Source organism: Oncorhynchus tshawytscha, linkage group LG10 (genome assembly GCF_018296145.1).
Source record: "Oncorhynchus tshawytscha isolate Ot180627B linkage group LG10, Otsh_v2.0, whole genome shotgun sequence".
NCBI lineage: Eukaryota > Metazoa > Chordata > Actinopteri > Salmoniformes > Salmonidae > Oncorhynchus > Oncorhynchus tshawytscha.
The window spans coordinates 84,222,986-84,242,355 of NC_056438.1; the positions used below are offsets into that span (position 1 = coordinate 84,222,986).

At 46.1% G+C, this 19,370-nt stretch overlaps 1 protein-coding gene across 2 annotated transcripts in view; it reads right to left on the minus strand.

Moving 5' to 3' along the window:
- The window catches only part of orc2 (origin recognition complex, subunit 2), a 22,203-nt gene extending 5,967 nt beyond the window's left edge, over positions 1-16,236 (minus strand). The window contains exons 1-11 of one of the 2 annotated variants that reach the window (XM_042329273.1): positions 16,052-16,236; positions 15,574-15,644; positions 15,097-15,216; positions 14,590-14,676; positions 13,850-13,933; positions 8,792-8,820; positions 8,626-8,683; positions 7,172-7,368; positions 4,291-4,389; positions 3,653-3,762; positions 1,592-1,724 (exon numbers count right to left, since the gene is read on the minus strand). In XM_042329273.1, the coding sequence (XP_042185207.1) occupies positions 1,592-1,724; positions 3,653-3,762; positions 4,291-4,389; positions 7,172-7,368; positions 8,626-8,683; positions 8,792-8,820; positions 13,850-13,933; positions 14,590-14,676; positions 15,097-15,216; positions 15,574-15,643 (987 nt within the window). In that variant the 5' untranslated portion in view covers position 15,644; positions 16,052-16,236. The remainder of the gene's footprint in view (positions 1-1,591; positions 1,725-3,652; positions 3,763-4,290; positions 4,390-7,171; positions 7,369-8,625; positions 8,684-8,791; positions 8,821-13,849; positions 13,934-14,589; positions 14,677-15,096; positions 15,217-15,573; positions 15,645-16,051) is intronic. The other variant, XM_042329274.1, reaches the window with a different exon arrangement.
- Between the last annotated feature and the right edge of the window lie 3,134 nt (positions 16,237-19,370).

The window sequence follows — 19,370 nt, forward strand, 5'->3', positions numbered from 1 at the left end:
ACAATCATCTCCTTAGTTTTGTTGACGTTGAGTGTGAGGTTATTTTCCTGACACCACACTCCGAGGGCCCTCACCTCCTCCCTGTAGGCCGTCTCGTCGTTGTTGGTAATCAAGCCTACCACTGTTGTGTCGTCCGCAAACTTGATGATTGAGTTGGAGGCGTGCATGGCCACGCAGTCGTGGGTGAACAGGGAGTACAGGAGAGGGCTCAGAACGCACCCTTGTGGGGCCCCAGTGTTGAGGATCAGCGGGGAGGAGATGTTGTTGCCTACCCTCACCACCTGGGGGCGGCCCGTCAGGAAGTCCAGTACCCAGTTGCACAGGGCGGGGTCGAGACCCAGGGTCTCGAGCTTGATGACGAGCTTGGAGGGTACTATGGTGTTGAATGCCGAGCTGTAGTCGATGAACAGCATTCTCACATAGGTATTCCTCTTGTCCAGATGGGTTAGGGCAGTGTGCAGTGTGGTTGAGATTGCATCGTCTGTGGACCTATTTGGGCGGTAAGCAAATTGGAGTGGGTCTAGGGTGTCAGGTAGGGTGGAGGTGATATGGTCCTTGACTAGTCTCTCAAAGCACTTCATGATGACGGATGTGAGTGCTACGGGGCGGTAGTCGTTTAGCTCAGTTACCTTAGCTTTCTTGGGAACAGGAACAATGGTGGCCCTCTTGAAGCATGTGGGAACAGCAGACTGGTATAGGGATTGATTGAATATGTCCGTAAACACACCGGCCAGCTGGTCTGCGCATGCTCTGAGGGCGCGGCTGGGGATGCCGTCTGGGCCTGCAGCCTTGCGAGGGTTAACACGTTTAAATGTCTTACTCACTTCGGCTGCAGTGAAGGAGAGACCGCATGTTTCCGTTGCAGGCCGTGTCAGTGGCACTGTATTGTCCTCAAAGCGGGCAAAAAGTTATTTAGTCTGCCTGGGAGCAAGACATCCTGGTCCGTGACTGGGCTGGGTTTCTTCCTGTAGTCCGTGATTGACTGTAGACCCTGCCACATACCTCTTGTGTCTGAGCCGTTGAATTGAGATTCTACTTTGTCTCTGTACTGGCGCTTAGCTTGTTTGATAGCCTTGCGGAGGGAATAGCTGCACTGTTTGTATTCAGCCAGGTTACCAGACACCTTGCCCTGATTAAAAGCAGTGGTTCGCGCTTTCAGTTTCACACGAATGCTGCCATCAATCCACGGTTTCTGGTTAGGGAATGTTTTAATCGTTGCTATGGGAACAGCTGTGTATGTGTGTGTGTGTGTACAGGTGTGTGTGTGTGTGTGTACAGGTGTGTGTGTGTACAGGTGTGTGTGTGTGTGTGTGTGTACAGGTGTGTGTGTGTGTGTGTGTACAGGTGTGTGTGTGTGTGTGTGTACAGGTGTGTGTGTGTGTACAGGTGTGTGTGTGTGTGTACAGGTGTGTGTGTGTGTGTGTGTGTACAGGTGTGTGTGTGTGTGTGTGTACAGGTGTGTGTGTGTGTACAGGTGAGTGTGTGTGTGTGTGTACAGGTGAGTGTACAGGTGAGTGTGTGTGTACAGGTGTGTATGTGTACAGGTGTGTGTGTGTATGTGTACAGGTGTGTGTGTATGTGTTATACTGACTGATTTGAGAGAGATGGAAGGGAAGAATCCGTTGACAACCAGGTGTATCTCCTGACAGAGCAGAGACACTCGGAACTCCTCGAGTAAGGCCTTCTTACTGCCCAGCCCGTACAGCAACACACTGTAACCCAGCCTACACACACACACACACACACATTTAGAACGCCACTCGTAGAGAGGGGTTATGATACGGTCTAGTGACCTCACTAGTGAATTGGGGGCCCTGCATGCATAGTGAATTGGGGGCCCTGCATGCATAGTGAATTGGGGGCCCTGCATGCATAGTGAATTGGGGGCCCTGCATGCATAGTGAATTGGGGGCCCTGCATGCATAGTGAATTGGGGGCCCTGCATGCATAGTGAATTGGGGGCCCTGCATGCATAGTGAATTGGGGGCCCTGCATGCATAGTGAATTGGGGGCCCTGCATGCATAGTGAATTGGGGGCCCTGCATGCATAGTGAATTGGGGGCCTGCATAGGGAGATGGGGCCTGCATAGGGAGATGGGGCCTGCATAGGGAGATGGGGCCTGCATAGGGAGATGGGATGGGGCCTGCATAGGGAGATGGGGCCTGCATAGGGAGATGGGGCCTGCATAGGGAGATGGGGCCTGCATAGGGAGATGGGGCCTGCATAGGGAGATGGGGCCTGCATAGGGAGATGGGGCCTGCATAGGGAGATGGGGCCTGCATAGGGAGATGGGGCCTGCATAGGGAGATGGGGCCTGCATAGGGAGAGGTCCTGCATAGGGAGAGGTCCTGCATAGGGAGATGGGGCCTGCATAGGGAGATGGGGCCTGCATAGGGAGATGGGTCCTGCATAGGGAGAGGTCCTGCATAGGGAGAGGTCCTGCATAGTGAGAGATCCTGTATAGGGAGAGGTCCTGTATAGGGAGAGATCCTGCATAGGGAGAGGTCCTGCATAGTGAGAGATCCTGTATAGGGAGAGATCCTGTATAGGGAGAGATCCTGTATAGGGAGAGATCCTGTATAGGGAGAGGTCCTGCATAGTGAGAGATCCTGTATAGGGAGAGATCCTGTATAGGGAGAGGTCCTGCATAGGGAGAGGTCCTGCATAGGGAGATGGGGCCTGCATAGGGAGAGATCCTGTATAGGGGAGGTCCTGTATAGGGAGAGGTCCTGTATAGTGAGAGGTCCTGCATAGGGAGAGATCCTGCATAGGGAGAGGTCCTGTCCATAGGTGAGAGATCCTGTATAGGGAGAGGTCCTGCATAGGGGAGAGATCCTGTATAGGGAGAGGTCCTGTATAGTGAGAGGTCCTGTATAGTGAGAGATCCTGCATAGGGAGAGGTCCTGCATAGTGAGAGATCCTGTATAGGGAGAGGTCCTGCATAGGGAGAGATCCTGTATAGGGAGAGGTCCTGTATAGGGAGAGGTCCTGTATAGTGAGAGGTCCTGAGAGGTCCTGTATAGGGAGAGGTCCTGTATAGGGAGAGGTCCTGTATAGGAGAGGTCCTGTATAGGAGAGGTCCTGTATATGAGAGGTCCTGATAGGGAGAGGTCCTGTATAGGGAGAGGTCCTGTATAGGAGAGGTCCTGTATAGGGAGAGGTCCCTGTCCTGTATAGGGAGAGGTCCTGTATAGGGAGAGGTCCTGTATAGGGAGAGGTCCTGTATAGGGAGAGGTCCTGTATAGGGAGAGGTCCTGTAGGGAGAGATATAGGGAGAGATCCTGTATAGGGAGAGATCCTGTATAGGAGAGATCCTGTATAGGGAGAGGTCCTGTATAGGGAGAGGTCCTGCATAGTGAGAGATCCTGTATAGAGGTCCTGTATAGGGAGAGATCCTGTATAGGGAGAGGTCCTGTATAGGGAGAGGTCCTGTATAGGGAGAGATCCTGTATAGGGAGAGGTCCTGTATAGGGAGAGGTCCTGTATAGGGAGAGGTCCTGTATAGGGAGAGGTCCTGTATAGGGAGAGGTCCTGCATAGGGAGAGGTCCTGTATAGGGAGAGGTCCTGCATAGGGAGAGGTCCTGCATAGGGAGAGGTCCTGTATAGGGAGAGATCCTGCATAGGGAGAGGTCCTGTATAGAGGTCCTTACTGTAGCTGCAGCATCCACTTGTTGAAGTGTTCGTGGTGACTGGAGTGGAGCTTCTCAATCTCTGAAGAATAACACGCGGGTTTCCCTTCTAACAGACGGAACAATGTCTCCTACACACAACAAACATGAATCACGTGGTTTACTTCCATACATCTCCTAGGTGTGTACTCACCCGGTCTAGTTTAGGTGTGTGTACTCACCCGGTCTAGTTTAGGTGTGTGTACTCACCCGGTCTAGTTTAGGTGTGTGTACTCACCCGGTCTAGTTTAGGTGTGTGTACTCACCCAGTCTAATTTAGGTGTGTGTACTCACCGGTCTAGTTTAGGTGTGTGTACTCACCCGGTCTAGTTTAGGTGTGTGTACTCACCCGGTCTAGTTTAGGTGTGTGTACTCACCCGGTCTAGTTTAGGTGTGTGTACTCACCCGGTCTAGTTTAGGTGTGTGTACTCACCCGGTCTAGTTTAGGTGTGTGCACTCACCCGGTCTAATTTAGGTGTGTGTGTGTGTACTCACCCGGTCTAATTTAGGTGTGTGTGTGTGTGTACTCACCCGGTCTAATTTAGGTGTGTGTGTGTGTACTCACCCGGTCTAATTTAGTGTGTGTGTGTGTGTGTGTGTGTGTGTGTGTGTACACTCACCCGGTCTAGTTTAGGTGTGTGTAGGCGCTGCAGGGTCCGGTCTGATGTCAGGAATTTAGAACTGCCGTGAGCCTCAAAGTATTCCTCGACCAGACTGGCCTAAAACAGAAAGAACTAAGTCATACCAAGACATGCCACCAGAGGTCTCTTCACAGTCCCCACATCTAGAACAGACTCTGGGAGGCACACGGTACTACACAGAGCCAGTACTACGCAGAGCCAGTACTACATAGAACAAAGATTGTTGGTCTCATATTTCATGAGCTGAAATTAAAGATTGTAGAAATTTTCCACCAACAAACAGCTTATTTCACTCACATGTTGTGCACAAATTTGTTTACATCCCTGTTAGTGAGCATTTTTCCTTTGCCAAGATAATCCATCCACCTGACAGGTGTGACATATAAAGAAGCTGATTAAACAGCATGATCATTACAGGTGCACCTTGTGCTGGGGACAATAAAAGGCCACTCTAAAATGTGCAGTTTTGTCAGACAACACAATGCCACAGATGTCTCAAGTTGAGAGACTTGCTGACTGCAGGAATGTCCAACAGAGCTGTTGCCAGAGAACTTAATGTTAATTTCTGAGAATTTGGTAGTACGTCCAACCGACCTCACAACCGCAGAACACGTGCATGGCGTCGTGTGAGTGAGCAGTTTGCTGATGTCAACGTTGGGAACAGAGTGCCCCAACGTATGGGCAGGCATAAATTACAGACAAACACAATTGCATTTTATCAATGGCAATTTGAATGCACAGAGATACCGTGATGAGATCCTGAGGTCCAATGTTGTGCCATTCATCCGCCACCATCACCTCATATTTCAGACCCTTTGCTGTGAGACTGTAAATGGAGCTCAGGTGCATCCTGTTTCCATTGATCATCCTTGAGATGTTTCTACAACTTGGGGGTCCACCAGTGGCCTCCATCATTCTTAAATGGAAGAAGTTTGGAACCACCAAAACTCTTCCTGGAGCTGGCCGCCCGGCCAAACTGAGCAATCAGAGGAGAAGGGCCTTGGTCAGGGAGGTGACCAAGAACCTGATGGTCACTGGCAGAGCTCTAGAGATCCTCTGTGGAGATGGGAGAACCTTCCAGAAGGACAACCATCTCTGCAGCCCTGATGAAACCAAGATTGAACTCTTTGGCCTGAATGCCAAGTGTCACGTCTGGAGGAAACCTGGCACCATCCCTATGGTGAAGCAGCATCATGTTGTGGGGATGTTTTTCAGAGGCAGGGACTGGGAGACTAGTCAGGATAGAGGGAAAGATAAGGAGGAAAGTACAGAGAGATCCTTGATGAAAATCTGCTCTAGAGCGCTCAGGACCTCAGACTGGGGTCAACGTTCCCCTTCCAACAGGACAACGATCCTAAGCACACAGCCAAAACAATGCAGGAATGGTTGCGGGACAAGTCTCTGAATGTCCTTGAGTGGCCCAGCCAGAGCCTGGACTTGAACCCGATCGAACATCTCTGGAGAGACCTGAAAATAGCTGTGCAGCGAAGCTCCCCATCCAACCTGACAGAGCTTGAGAGGATCTGCAGAGAAGAATGGGAGAAACTCCCCAAATACAGGTGTACCAAGCTTGTAGCGTCATACCCAAGAAGACTCGAGGCTGTAATCCTGCCAAAGGTGCTTCAACAAAGTACTGAGTAAAGATTCTGAATACATATATGAATGTGATATTATTGTTTGTGTGTAGATTGATGAGGGAAAAAAACCAATTGAATCAATTTTAGAACAAGGTTGTAACTTAAAATGTGGAAAAAGTCAAGGGGTCTGAATCCTTTCCGAATGCACTGTAAGTGCCTTAATGACTTTGGACCCCAGGAAGAGTAGCTGCTGCCTTGGCAGGAACTAATGGAGATCAATAAATAAACCCCAGGAAGAGTAGCTGCTGCCTTGGCAGGAACTAATGGGGATCCATAATAAACCCCAGGAAGAATAGCTGCTGCCTTGGCAGGAACTAATGGGGATCCATTATAAACCCCAGGAAGAGTAGCTGCTGCCTTGGCAGGAACTAATGGGGATCCATTATAAACCCCAGGAAGAGTAGCTGCTGCCTTGGCAGGAACTAATGGGGATCCATAATAAACCCCAGGAAGAGTAGCTGCTGCCTTGGCAGGAACTAATGGGGATCCATAATAAACCCCAGGAAGAGTAGCTGCTGCCTTGGCAGGAACTAATGGGGATCCATAATAAACCCCAGGAAGAGTAGCTGCTGCCTTGGTAGGAACTAATGGGGATCCATAATAAACCCCAGGAAGAGTAGCTGCTGCCTTGGCAGGAACTAATGGGGATCCATAATAAACCCCAGGAAGAGTAGCTGCTGCCTTGGTAGGAACTAATGGGGATCCATAATAAACCCCAGGGAGAGTAGCTGCTGCCTTGACAGGAACTTATGGGGATCCATAATAAAAACAAATCTTGCTGACTGACTAACCTGGCTGGGTGGATCTGGGTGACTAACCTGGCTGGGTGGTTCTGGGTGACTAACCTGGCTGGGTGGATCTGGGTGACTAACCTGGCTGGGTGGTTCTGGGTGACTAACCTGGCTGGGTGGTTCTGGGTAACTAACCTGGCAGGGTGGTTCTGGGTGACTAACCTGGCAGGGTGGTTCTGGGTGACTAACCTGGCAGGGTGGTTCTGGGTGACTAACCTGGCAGGGTGGTTCTGGGTGACTAACCTGGCAGGGTAGTTCTGGGTGACTAACCTGGCAGGGTGGTTCTGGGTGACTAACCTGGCAGGGTGGTTCTGGGTGACTAACCTGGCAGGGTGGTTCTGGGTGACTAACCTGGCAGGGTGGTTCTGGGTGACTAACCTGGCAGGGTGGTTCTGGGTGACTAACCTGGCAGGGTGGTTCTGGGTGACTAACCTGGCAGGGTGGTTCTGGGGCAGTCTTGCTCTTCTTAGCAGGTGTCTTATAGAGAGCTGTAGCTGAAGGCTTACTGGGTGTGCTGGACTGATTCACTCTGTCCTCCTCTCTCTTCCCCTTATCATCTTCATCATCCTCCTCCTCGCCAGAGTCAGAGGGGGAGAGCTCGCTGTCGCTGTCGGACCTCAGGCTGGGAGCTAACAGACGGACAGACAGACAGACAGACGGACAGACAGACCTTAGTTTAATATACTAAACAAAAACAGAAACGCAATATGCAACAATTTCAGAGAGCTACAGTTCATATGAGGAAAGTCAATTTAAATTCATGAGGCCCTAATCTATGGATTTCACATGACTGGGAATACAGATCTGCATCTGGTGGTCACAGATACCTTAATAAAGAGGTAGGGTTTGGATCAGAACCAGTCAGTATCTGGTGTGACCATTTTCCTGATGCAGCACAACACATCTCCTTCACATGGAGTTGATCAGGCTGTTGATTGTGGCCCGTGGAATGTTGTCCCACTCCTCTTCAATGGCTGTGTGAAGTTGCTGCATATTGGCAGGAACTGGAACACGCTGTCGTACATGTAGATCCAGAGCATCCCAAACATGCTCAATGGGTGACATGTCTGGTGAATATGCAGGTCATGGAAGAACTGGGACATTTTCAGCTTCCAGGAATTGTGGACAGATCCTTGCGACATGGGGCCGTGCTTTATCATGCTGAAACATGAGGTGATGGTGGTGGATAAATGGCACGACAATGGGATCTCATCACAGTATCTCCGTGCATTCAAAGTGCCATCAATAAAATGCAGTTGTGTTAGTTGTCCGTAGCTTATGCCTGCCCATAGCATAACCCCATAGTGGGGAACTCTGTTCAGTGTTGACATCAGCAAACCGCTCATCCACACAACGCCATACGGTTGTGTGGCCGGTTGGATGTACTGCCAAATTCTCTAAAACGATGTTGGAGGCGGCTTATAGTAGAGAAATTAATATTAAATTATCTGGCAACAGCTCTGGTGGACATTTCTGCAGTCAGCATGCCAACTGCAAGCTCCCTCAACTTGAGACATTGCGGCATTGTTTTATGTGACGAAACGGCACATGTCAGAGTGGCCTTTTACTGTCCCCAGCACAAGGTGCATCTGTGTAGCGATCATGTTTAATCAGCTTCTTGATATGCCAAACCTGTGAGGTGGATGGATTATCTTGGTGAAGGAGAAATGCTCACTAACAGGGATGGAAACAAATGTGTGCACAAAATGTGAGAGAAATAAGGTTTGGAAAATGTCTGGGATCTTTTATTTCAGCTCATGAAACATGGGACCAACACTTAACATGTTGTGTTTATATTTTTGTTCCGTGTAGTCACGGTTGAAAGAATAAATTGAATGTCCCAAACATTTAGTTACAACGTCAGTAGCCGATTGTTTGTTTCCCACCTGAGAGTCTCTTCCTGAGTCTGTGGGGCGTTGTGGAAACAAACTGCACCTTCCTGCCCTGAGAGGAAACAGGAAGTAACACAGGTCACAGCTCAGCACTGGGCACCCATATAGTCTATGAAAGGTCAGGTGACAACTGCCTACATCTGTTCTCTCCAATACTCACCTTCTGAGGAGTCCTGTTCTCACTCACATCTAGAGATGGGGAGAAAACAGAGAAAATGGACAGCATCCACCTGAACACACATTAGTTATCACACCTACTCATTCAAGCGTTTCTTTTCTACATTGTAGAATAATAGTGAAGACATCAAAACTATGAAATAACACATTTGGAATCATGTAGTAAGCAACAACAAAGAGTTCAATCAAAATATATTTTATATTTGAGGTTCTTCAAAGTAGACACCCTTTGCCTTTGCACACTCTTGCCATTCTCTCAACCAGCTTCATGAGGTAGTCACCTGGAATGCATTTAAATTAACAGGTGTGCCTTGTTACAAGTTTATTTGTGGAATTTCTTTCCTTCTTAATGCGTTTTAAGTTTTAAGTTCCTCGGCATACACATCACAGACAAACTGAATTGGTCCACTCACACAGACAGCATCGTGAGGAAGGCGCAGCAGCGCCTCTTCAACCTCAGGAGGCTGAAGAAATTCGGCTTGTCACCAAAAGCACTCACAAACTTCTACAGATGCACAATCGAGAGCATCCTGGCGGGCTGTATCACCGCCTGGTACGGCAACTGCACCGCCCTCAACCGTAAGGCTCTCCAGAGGGTAGTGAGGTCTGCACAAAGCATCACCGGGGCAAACTACCTGCCCTCCAGGACACCTACACCACCCGATGCTACAGGAAGGCCATAAAGATCATCAAGGACATCAACCACCCGAGCCACTGCCTGTTCACCCCGCTGTCATCCAGAAGGCGAGGTCAGTACAGGTGCATCAAAGCTGGGACCGAGAGACTGAAAAACAGCTTCTATCTCAAGGCCATCAGACTGTTAAACAGCCACCACTAACATTGAGTGGCTACTGCCAACACACTGTCAATGACACTGACTCTACTCCAGCCACTTTAATAATGGGAATTGATGGGAAATGTAAATATATCACTAGCCACTTTAAACAATGCTACCTTATATAATGTTACTTACCCTACATTATTCATCTCATATGCATACGTAGATACTGTACTCTATATCATCGACTGCATCCTTATGTAATACATGTATCACTAGCCACTTTAACTATGCCACTTGGTTTACATACTCATCTCATATGTATATACTGTACTCGATATCATCTACTGTATCTTGCCTATGCTGCTCTGTACCATCACTCATTCATATATCCTTATGTACATATTCTTTATCCCCTTACACTGTGTATAAGACAGTAGTTTTTTGGAATTGTTAGTTAGATTACTTGTTCGTTATTACTGCATTGTCGGAACTAGAAGCACAAGCATTTCGCTACACTCGCATTAACATCTGCTAACCATGTGTATGTGACAAATAAAATTTGATTTGATTTGATTTTTGATTTGTTTGAGCCAATCAGTTGTGTTGTGACATGGTAGGGGTGGTATATAGAAGATGGTATTTTACCAAACAGGGACAATATTATGGCAAGAACAGCTCAAATAAGCAAAGAAAAACAGTTCATAAGTCAGTCAAGACGGAATATTTCAAGAATTTTGAAAGTTTCTTCAAGTGCAGTCACAAAAACCCTTAAGCGCTATGATAAAACTGGCTCTCATGAGGACCGCCACTGGAAAGGAAGACCCAGAGTTACCCCTGCTGCAGAGGATAAGTTCAGAAATTGCAGCCCCAAATAATTCTTCAGAGTTCAAGTAACAGACACATCTCAACATCAACTGTTCAGAGGAGACTGCGTGAATCAGGCCTTCATGGTTGAATTGCTGCAAAGAAACCACTACTACAGGTCACAAATAAGAAGAAGAGACTTGCTTGGGCCAAGAAACACGAGCAAGGGACATTAGACCGGTGGAAATCTGTCCTTTTGTCTGTGGAGCCCAAATTGGAGATTTTTGGTTCCAACCGCTGTGTCTTTGTGAGACGCAGAGTAGGTGAATGGATGGTCTCCGTATGTGTGGTTCCCACCATGAAGCATGGAGGAGGAGGTGTGATGGTGCTTTGCTAGTGACATGGTCTAGTATAATTCAGAATTCAAGGAACACTTAACTTCTTAAGGCTGCAGGGGCAGTATTGAGTAGCTTGGATGAAAGGTGCCCAGAGTAAATGGCCTGCTCCTCGGTGCCTGTTGCTAATATATGCATATTATTATTAGTATTGGATAGAAAACACTCTGAAGTTTCTAAAACTGTTTGAAGGATGTCTGTGAGTATAACATAACTCATATGGCAGGCAAAAACCTGAGAAGAAATCCAAACAGGAAGTGGGAAATCTGAGGTTGGTCGATTTTCAACCCAGCCCCTATTGAATATACAGTGGGATATGGATCAAGTTGCACCTCCTAGGGCTTCCACTAGATGTCAACCGTCTTTAGAAACTTGAATGAGGCTTCTACTGTGATGTGGGGCTGAATGAGAGCTGAATGAGTCAGGTGTCTGGCAGAGAGCCAGGTCCTGGTCATGCGCAATTCACATGATAGCGACCTGCGTTCCATTGCTTCTCTACAGACAAAGGAATTCTCCGGTTGGAACATTATTGATGATTTATGATAAAAACATCCTAAAGATTGATTCTATACTTAGTTTGAAATGTTTCTACGACCTGTAATATAACTAAGTTTTTGTCCGACGTTATGCTGGACCTGCACGAGCGTTTGGATTTGTGTACCTAACGCCCTAACAAAAGTAGCTACTTGGACATAAATAATGGACATTATCGAACAAATCAAACATTTATTGTGGAACTAGGATTCCTGGGAGTGCATTCTGATGAAGATAATCAAAGATAAGGGAATATTTATAATGTGATTTCTGATTTCTGTTGACTCCAACAAGGTGGATAATTGTATTTGTTTTCTGAGCGCTGTTCTCAGATTATTGCATGGTTTGCTTTTTCCGTAAAGCTTTTTTGAAATCTGACACAGCGGTTGCATTAAGGAGAGGTATATCTACTTTTCCATGTCTAACAATTGTATTTTCATCGACATTTATAATGAGTATTTCTTTAAAATGATGTGGCTCTCTGCAATATCACCGGATGTTTTTGGAACTAGTGAACGCAACTCGCTAATGTATACTGAGATGTTTTTATATAAATATGATCTTTATCAAACAAAACATACATGTATTGTGTAACATCAAGTCCCATGAGTGTCATCTGATGAAGATCATCAAACGTTAGTGATTCATTTTATCTCTATTTGTGCTTTTTGTGACTCCTCTCTTTGGCTGGAAAAATGGCTGTGTTTTTCTGTGGCTTGGTGGTGACCTAACAATCATTTGTGGTGCTTTCGCTGTAAAGCCTATTTGAAATCGGACACTGTGGTGGGATTAACAACAAGAATACCATTAAAACGGTATAAGATACATGTATGTTTGAGGAATTTTAATTATGAGATTTCTGTTTTGAATTTGGCGCCCTGCACTTTCACTGGCTGTTGTCATATCATCCCGTTAACGGGATTGCAGCCATAAGAACCAGTATGGCTACCACAGCATTCTGCAGCGATACGCCATCCCATCTAGTTTGGGTTTAGTGGGTCTATCACTTGTTTTTCAACAGGACTATGACCCAACACACCTCCAGGCTGTCTAAGGACTATTTGACCAAGAAGGAGAGTGATGAGTGCTGCCTCCACAATCACCAAACCTCAACCCAATTGAAGAAGTTTTAAGGAGCCTTTTGGTCCTTGCCAGCAAGTCCAGCAAGTCCATCATGGCAAGAACAGCTCAAATAAGCAAAGAGAAATGACAGTCCATCATTAATTTACGACGTGAAGGTCAATCAATCTGGAAAAAGTCAAGAACTTTGAACGTTTCTTCAAGTGCAGACGCAAAACCAATCAAGCGCTATGATGAAACTGGCTCTCATGTGGACCGCCACAGGAAAGGAAGATCCAAGTTACCTCTGCTACAGAGGACACGTTCATCAGCGTTACCAACCTCAGAAATTGCAGCCCAAATAAATGCTTCACAGAGTTCAAGTACAGTAACAGACACATCTCAACATCAACTGTTCAAAGGAGACTACGTGAATCAGGCCTTCATGGTGAAATTGCTGATTTTTGGTTCCTACCGCTGTGTCTTTGTGAGACGCAGAGTAGGTGAATGGATGATCTTCACATCTGTGGTTCCCACCGTGAAGCATGGAGGAGGAGGTGTGATGGTGAGCGGGTGCTTTGCTGGTGAGACTGTGATTTATTTACAATTCAAGGCACACTTAACCAGCATGGCTACCACAGCATTCTGCAGCGATACACCATCCCATCTAGTTTGCGCTTAGTGGAACCATCATTTGTTTTTCAACAGGACAATGACCCAAAACACACCTCCAGACTGTGTAAGGACTATTTGACCAAGAAGGAGTGATGAGTGCTGCATCAGATGACCTGGCCTCCACAATCACCTGACCTCAACCCAATTGAGATGGTTTGGGATGAGTTGGACTGCAGTGAAGGAAAAGTAGCCAACAAGTGCTCAGCATATGTGGGAACTACTTGAAGACTGTTGAAATAGCATTCCTCATGAAGCTGGTTGAGAGAATGCCAAGAGTGTGCAAAGCTGCAATCAAGGCAAAGGGTGGCTACTTTGAAGAATCTCAAATATAAAATATATCTTGATTTGTTAACACTTTTTTGGTTACTACATGATTCCATGTGTTATTTCATAGTTTTGAGGTCTTCATTAGTCTACAATGTAGAAAATAATAAAAAATAAAGGAAAACCCTGGAATGAGTAGGTGTGTCCAAACTTTCGACTGGTATTGTATATCAAGTCCAATTGTGTTGGTCACATCCAGAGATATAGAGATGAAAATGAGGAGAGAACGGGAAGGAAGAGATGGACGAGAACGAGAAGGAAAAGATGGACGAGAACGAGGATGAGAGAACGGGAAGGAAGAGATGGACAGGAACGAGGATGAGAGAATGGGAAGGAAGAGATGGACAGGAACGAGGATGAGAGAACGGGAAGGAAGAGATGGACGAGAACGAGAGAACGGGAAGGAAGAGATGGACGATAACGAGGATGAGAGAACGGGAAGGAAGAGATGGATGAAAGAGGGACTCACTGCAGCCATTGTGGGCGGGGCCAGAAGGGTCAGGTGTTGTTCTGAAGGTCACACTCCTCGTTGGGGTTCGAGCCAGCTCAGACGCTACACACACACACACACACACACAGAGAGTGATTACTCTACGAGCCAGAGAGACTAGACAGGAAGAGGCGAAGCGAGCGGCTTCACACTGCCCAAAATCTGCCCACGAAAATAAGATAACTATGAGTGTTGAATTTGGTGAACAAAAAATGTGCTGCGTGAGGCTTATCTGACCTCATAGAGTTTGGTAATGGGTAGGTTGTTACCAGTGTACTGATATCTGACCTCATAGAGTTTGGTAATGGGTAGGTTGTTACCAGTGTACTGATATCTGACCTCATAGAGTTTGGTAATGGGTAGGTTGTTACCAGTGTACTGATATCTGACCTCATAGAGTTTGGTAATGGGTAGGTTGTTACCAGTGTACTGATATCTGACCTCATAGAGTTTGGTAATGGGTAGGTTGTTACCAGTGTACTGATATCTGACCTCATAGAGTTTGGTAATGGGTAGGTTGTTACCAGTGTACTGATATCTGACCTCATTGGCTAGAATGGTCCCACCTGACCTCATTGGCTAGAATGGTCCCACCTGACCTCATTGGCTAGAATGGTCCCACCTGACCTCGCCTGGCTTCCATCTCTGAGGTCATGTATTTCCTGTTAAAACAGGGACTCAACTATGTTGTCAATATGATAAGGTTTGGAGAGACGTACCCATCTGGGCCATCCTGTTGGAGCGTTTGACCGTCTGAAAGGTGAACACTGATGCCCCTCCTCCTGCTGCTACACACTCCTCCCCCTCTTCAGACAGGACACAGTCAGACAGGACACAGTCAGAGACTCCCCACACACAGTCAGAGAGGACAGTCAGACAGGACACAGACAGACAGGACACAGACAGACAGGTCACAGCCAGACAGTCTCCCCACACACACAGCCAGACAGTCTCCCCACACACACAGTCAGACAGTCTCCCCACACACACAGCCAGGCAGGACAACACACACACACACAGCCAGGCAGGACAACACACACACACAGCCAGGCAGGACAACACACACACACACACAGCCAGGCAGGACAACACACACACACAGCCAGGCAGGACAACATACACAGCCAGGCAGGACAACACACACAGCCAGGCAGGACAACACACAGCCAGGCAGGACACATATGCACAGTCAGTAGGGCTGTTCGTCATGTCCGACCGACACACACCGTCTGTTCCGAGGACCTGGACATAGTGCAGCTCACTAAGGCCTGCCTCATCCTCTCTACCGCTCCTCTCCGCTTCACTCCTCAGAGTCACCAGCCTCTGCACACTGCTGCCCTGCACATCTACACACACAGCAAAACCAACAAATCAGTCAGCAGTAGTGTGTGTCTTTGTGATGGTGTGTGTGTGTGTGTGTGGGTCTTTGTGATGGTGTGTGTGTGTGGGTCTTTGTGATGGTGTGTGTGTGTGTGGGTCTTTGTGATGGTGTGTGTGTGTGTGGGTCTTTGTGATGGTGTGTGTGTGTGTGGGTCTTTGTGATGGTGTGTGTGTGTGGGTCTTTGTGATGGTGTGTGTGTGTGGGTCTTTGTGATGGTGTGTGTGTGTGGGTCTTTGTGATGGTGTGTGTGTGGGTCTTTGTGATGGTGTGTGTGTGTGTGGGGGGGTCTTTGTGATGGTGTGTGTGTGGGTCTGACTCCTACCTTGTTGTTTGTCCACCATGTGTTCCAGTGCATCTCCGTCACCCACAAACCTCACCTCCAATATACTCATACTGCACAGAAACACACGTTCATCACCACACCACTTCCAACACACTGTCATGCTGATCATCATCACTACTACCTACAACACTCATATGGAGATCGGAGCTCTTATGATGCCGAGTTCAAAACAACTGGAAACTCGGAAATGGGAACTTGAAAATCTCCAACTTCCGTGCATTCCAGACAACTGGGAAAACAAGCTCCGACAGAGAAAAGTCATTTTGAACGGTCATCCAACTCGGAATCTAGGGCCTCTTTCTAGAGCTCCGAACCTGAAGATCACTGACGTAATGATTTGACCTCGTATTTTTCCGAGTTCCCAGATGTTTTGAACGCTGAAATATTACACAGAAACAAACATGCGCTATCGTTAGCTAGCTAATGAAAAAATATACCACGAAAAGCAGGGACTTGCCTGGCTGCAGTTTTAACTACCCGTTATAGCGCACGTTTGTAGAAGACACAATTATATATATATATTTTTTTTATGACAAATATTAACTACTACACTGAGTCAAGTTAGAAACGTCTACAAAGTGCGCGCAGCTTGAAAGATCTTTGACAGATTTCCGCGGGCCAGCCTGTACGTTTTTAAACCACGTGTTGAGTCAAAGGTCGTCGGTTTAGTTTAAACCAATCAGAAGGTATGATTCTGTAAAACATCACTTCCCAAGATGCTTGGCGCGCAGCTACACCAGAGATGCATTAGAAAGGAGGAGAAGGTGCTCTTTGAGGCATGGAGTTAAGATGGCGGAAGCCGATGTGTTGTTTTTGAAGATAAAAAAGTAAATCGAGTACAGTTTTATTGACAACGATGAGTGGACAACAGTGAAGTCCAAGAAAGAAACAAAAAAGGCTAAAATTGTTGTGGCAAATCAAATGTCATTAGTCACATGCACCGAATACAACAAATGGCTTTAAGACTTAAATGTGAAAACAAAGTATTGCCTATTTAATGAAAAAGTATTGCCTATTTAATGAAAAAGTATAGCCTATTTAGCTTATTTAATGACACCCTGGCTGGCTTTTGATGTCCTAGGTCAGGGCTCTCCAACCCTGTTCCTGGAGAGCTACCAACCTTCCTGTATGTTTCTGCACCAACCCCAGTTGTAACTAACCTGATTCAGTTTATCAACTGGCTAATTATTTAATCAGATGAGCTAGATCAGGGTTGGAGTGAAAACCTACAGAAGGGTAACTCTCCAGGAACAGGGTTAGAGTGAAAACCTACAGAAGGGTAACTCTCCAGGAACAGGGTTGGAGTTAAAACCTACAGAAGGGTAACTCTCCAGGAACAGGGTTGGAGTTAAAACCTACAGAAGGGTAACTCTCCAGGATCAGGGTTGGAGTTAAAACCTACAGGAGGGTATCTCTCCAGGAACAGGGTTAGAGTGAAAACCTACAGAAGGGTGTCTCTCCAGGAACAGGGTTAGAGAGCCCTGTCTGAGGCAATAGATCACAAAGCAGCATCCCTTCTGTAGGTTTTCACTCCAACCCTGTTCCTGGAGAGACATCATCCCCGCCAAACTTTTTGGAAATGTCAAGTTCCCTTTCTCATCCATAAACACAGTCAAGTGAAAATACGGTTCAGCAGCTGAAATCAGCAGGATGTGGGACAATGTTATCAGGAAGGACGTCTACCATGGATGGATCACTAAAATAACGATTATGCTCACCAATGGTGATTTTAGCATGTAAATCTTGGTGGGGAAAACTCAACCTTTTGTTGTTGTTGAAGCATGCCAGCAAAGCCACTCCACAGCACAATACTAAACAATACATTAATTACAATATAAGGGTGACAAAATGTTCCAACAAACTGTTATGGCCTACATAAAGCTGTCCCAACAGCAGAGCTTTCTTTTCAGCCCCATTGTCACGTCCTGTCTTTAGTTCCTTTTTTATGTCTCTATTTTGGTTTGGTCAGGGCGTGAGTTGAGGTGGGCATTCTATGTTTTTGTTCTATGTTTTGTATTTCTGCTTTTGGCCTGGTATGGTTCCCAATCAGAGGCAGCTGTCAATTGTTGTCTCTGATTGAGAACCATATTTAGGTAGCCTGTGTTCCCACTATGATTGGTGGGTAGTTGTTTTCTGTCTATGTCCCAGACAGGACTGTTTCGTTTTGTTATTTTTGTTCTAGTGTTCAGTGTCATTAAAAGATCATGAACACGCTGCATCTTGGTCCTCTCCTTCTTCCACCTATGACGATCGTTACACCCATGGAGTGAATTCTTACCACTGCTACACCTGGCTGTCAGTGGAGCCTTGTCTGGCAGCGAAACAGTTCATTCAGCCTCATTTACTGCCTTTAAAAAAATCATAGCTGATATGGTTGACTTGCTTAAATAAATGTGGTTTCTACTGACAATTGAGATGTACAAACTATGGCATAAGGGGACAACAAGCAGATAAGAGGCTATCTGTAATTTAGATTAAGACATTAATGAGTGAGCTAAGATGGACGTAGTCAATATAACTATTTGTTCAGCACTCTTGAAATGTACAGCGACAGAATTCATAACATGGGCCATTTTCATAGTATTCTCCCTGTACACTGATTCAGAACCATAGGATAAATAAAGGGGGCATATAAGCAGACAATGAAAGCTCTTACAATATTCAATGATTACATTTCTTTAAAACAGGCTATATGCTACGTGTGCACCACCAAGTCAGAACAGTAGGTGGAATTATGAGGGGGTAAGGGACCAAATGGTTAGGGTGAGGCACATGGGCTACTAACAGCTTACTACACAACATAAACGTAGTGTTACTTTCCTAGCGACAGTATATATTTCCCTGGCATATTAAATAATTTATGCAGCAGCATACAATACATTTTCGGACTCATCGTTGTTGTGCTGTGCTCACTTGAACAGGAAGGTGGCTCAGCGATCCTTCTTGTGGGAACATTTAGTATTTTTTGCAGTGTCCCCCTGTGTGACAGAACACTTAGGCAATTTAAAAAAAAACATTGTTTGAAAACTGATATGTGACACCTATTAATGCAAAAATAACATGCTAAACAGGTGGGGCTCTGCCCTGAATGACTGGTCGCCACTGAGGATCACGGTTCATTGGTTTAAATATTATTGGGGGGACCTATAGCCTACATTTAGCAGCATGAGTTTTCAGTGTTGTGTACTATCATCTAGACAGGAAGCTGAAATGAATGAAATATCGTCACGCCTACAATAAAAACCTACAGGCTTCCATCATGAGTCAAAAAAATAATTACAGGGGGCAGTTTGGAAAAACGAAATCTGTGTGAATCTTCCTCTGGAATAATGCTCATGCTTGGATAATAATGACATAATCAACGTCTCTAGTAGTCCAAATAAGGCTATAACATGGCAAACAATAGGTTTATCAGAATAGAGTGCACAGCATTTATTTTATTTCACCTTTATTTAACCAGGTAGGCTAGTTGAGAACAAGTTCTCATTTGCAACTGCGACCTGGTCAAGATAAAGCAAAGCAGTTAGACACATACAACAACACAGAGTTACACATGGAATAAACAAAACATACAGTCAATAATACAGTAGAACAAAAGAAAACAAAAAGTCTATATACAGTGAGTGCAAATGAGGTAAGTTAAGGAAATAAATAGGCCATGGTGGCGAAGTAATTACAATATAGCAATTAAACACTGGAATGGTAGATCGGCAGAAGATGAATGTGCAGGTAGAGATACTGGGGTGCAAAGGAGCAAAATAAATAAATACCAGTAT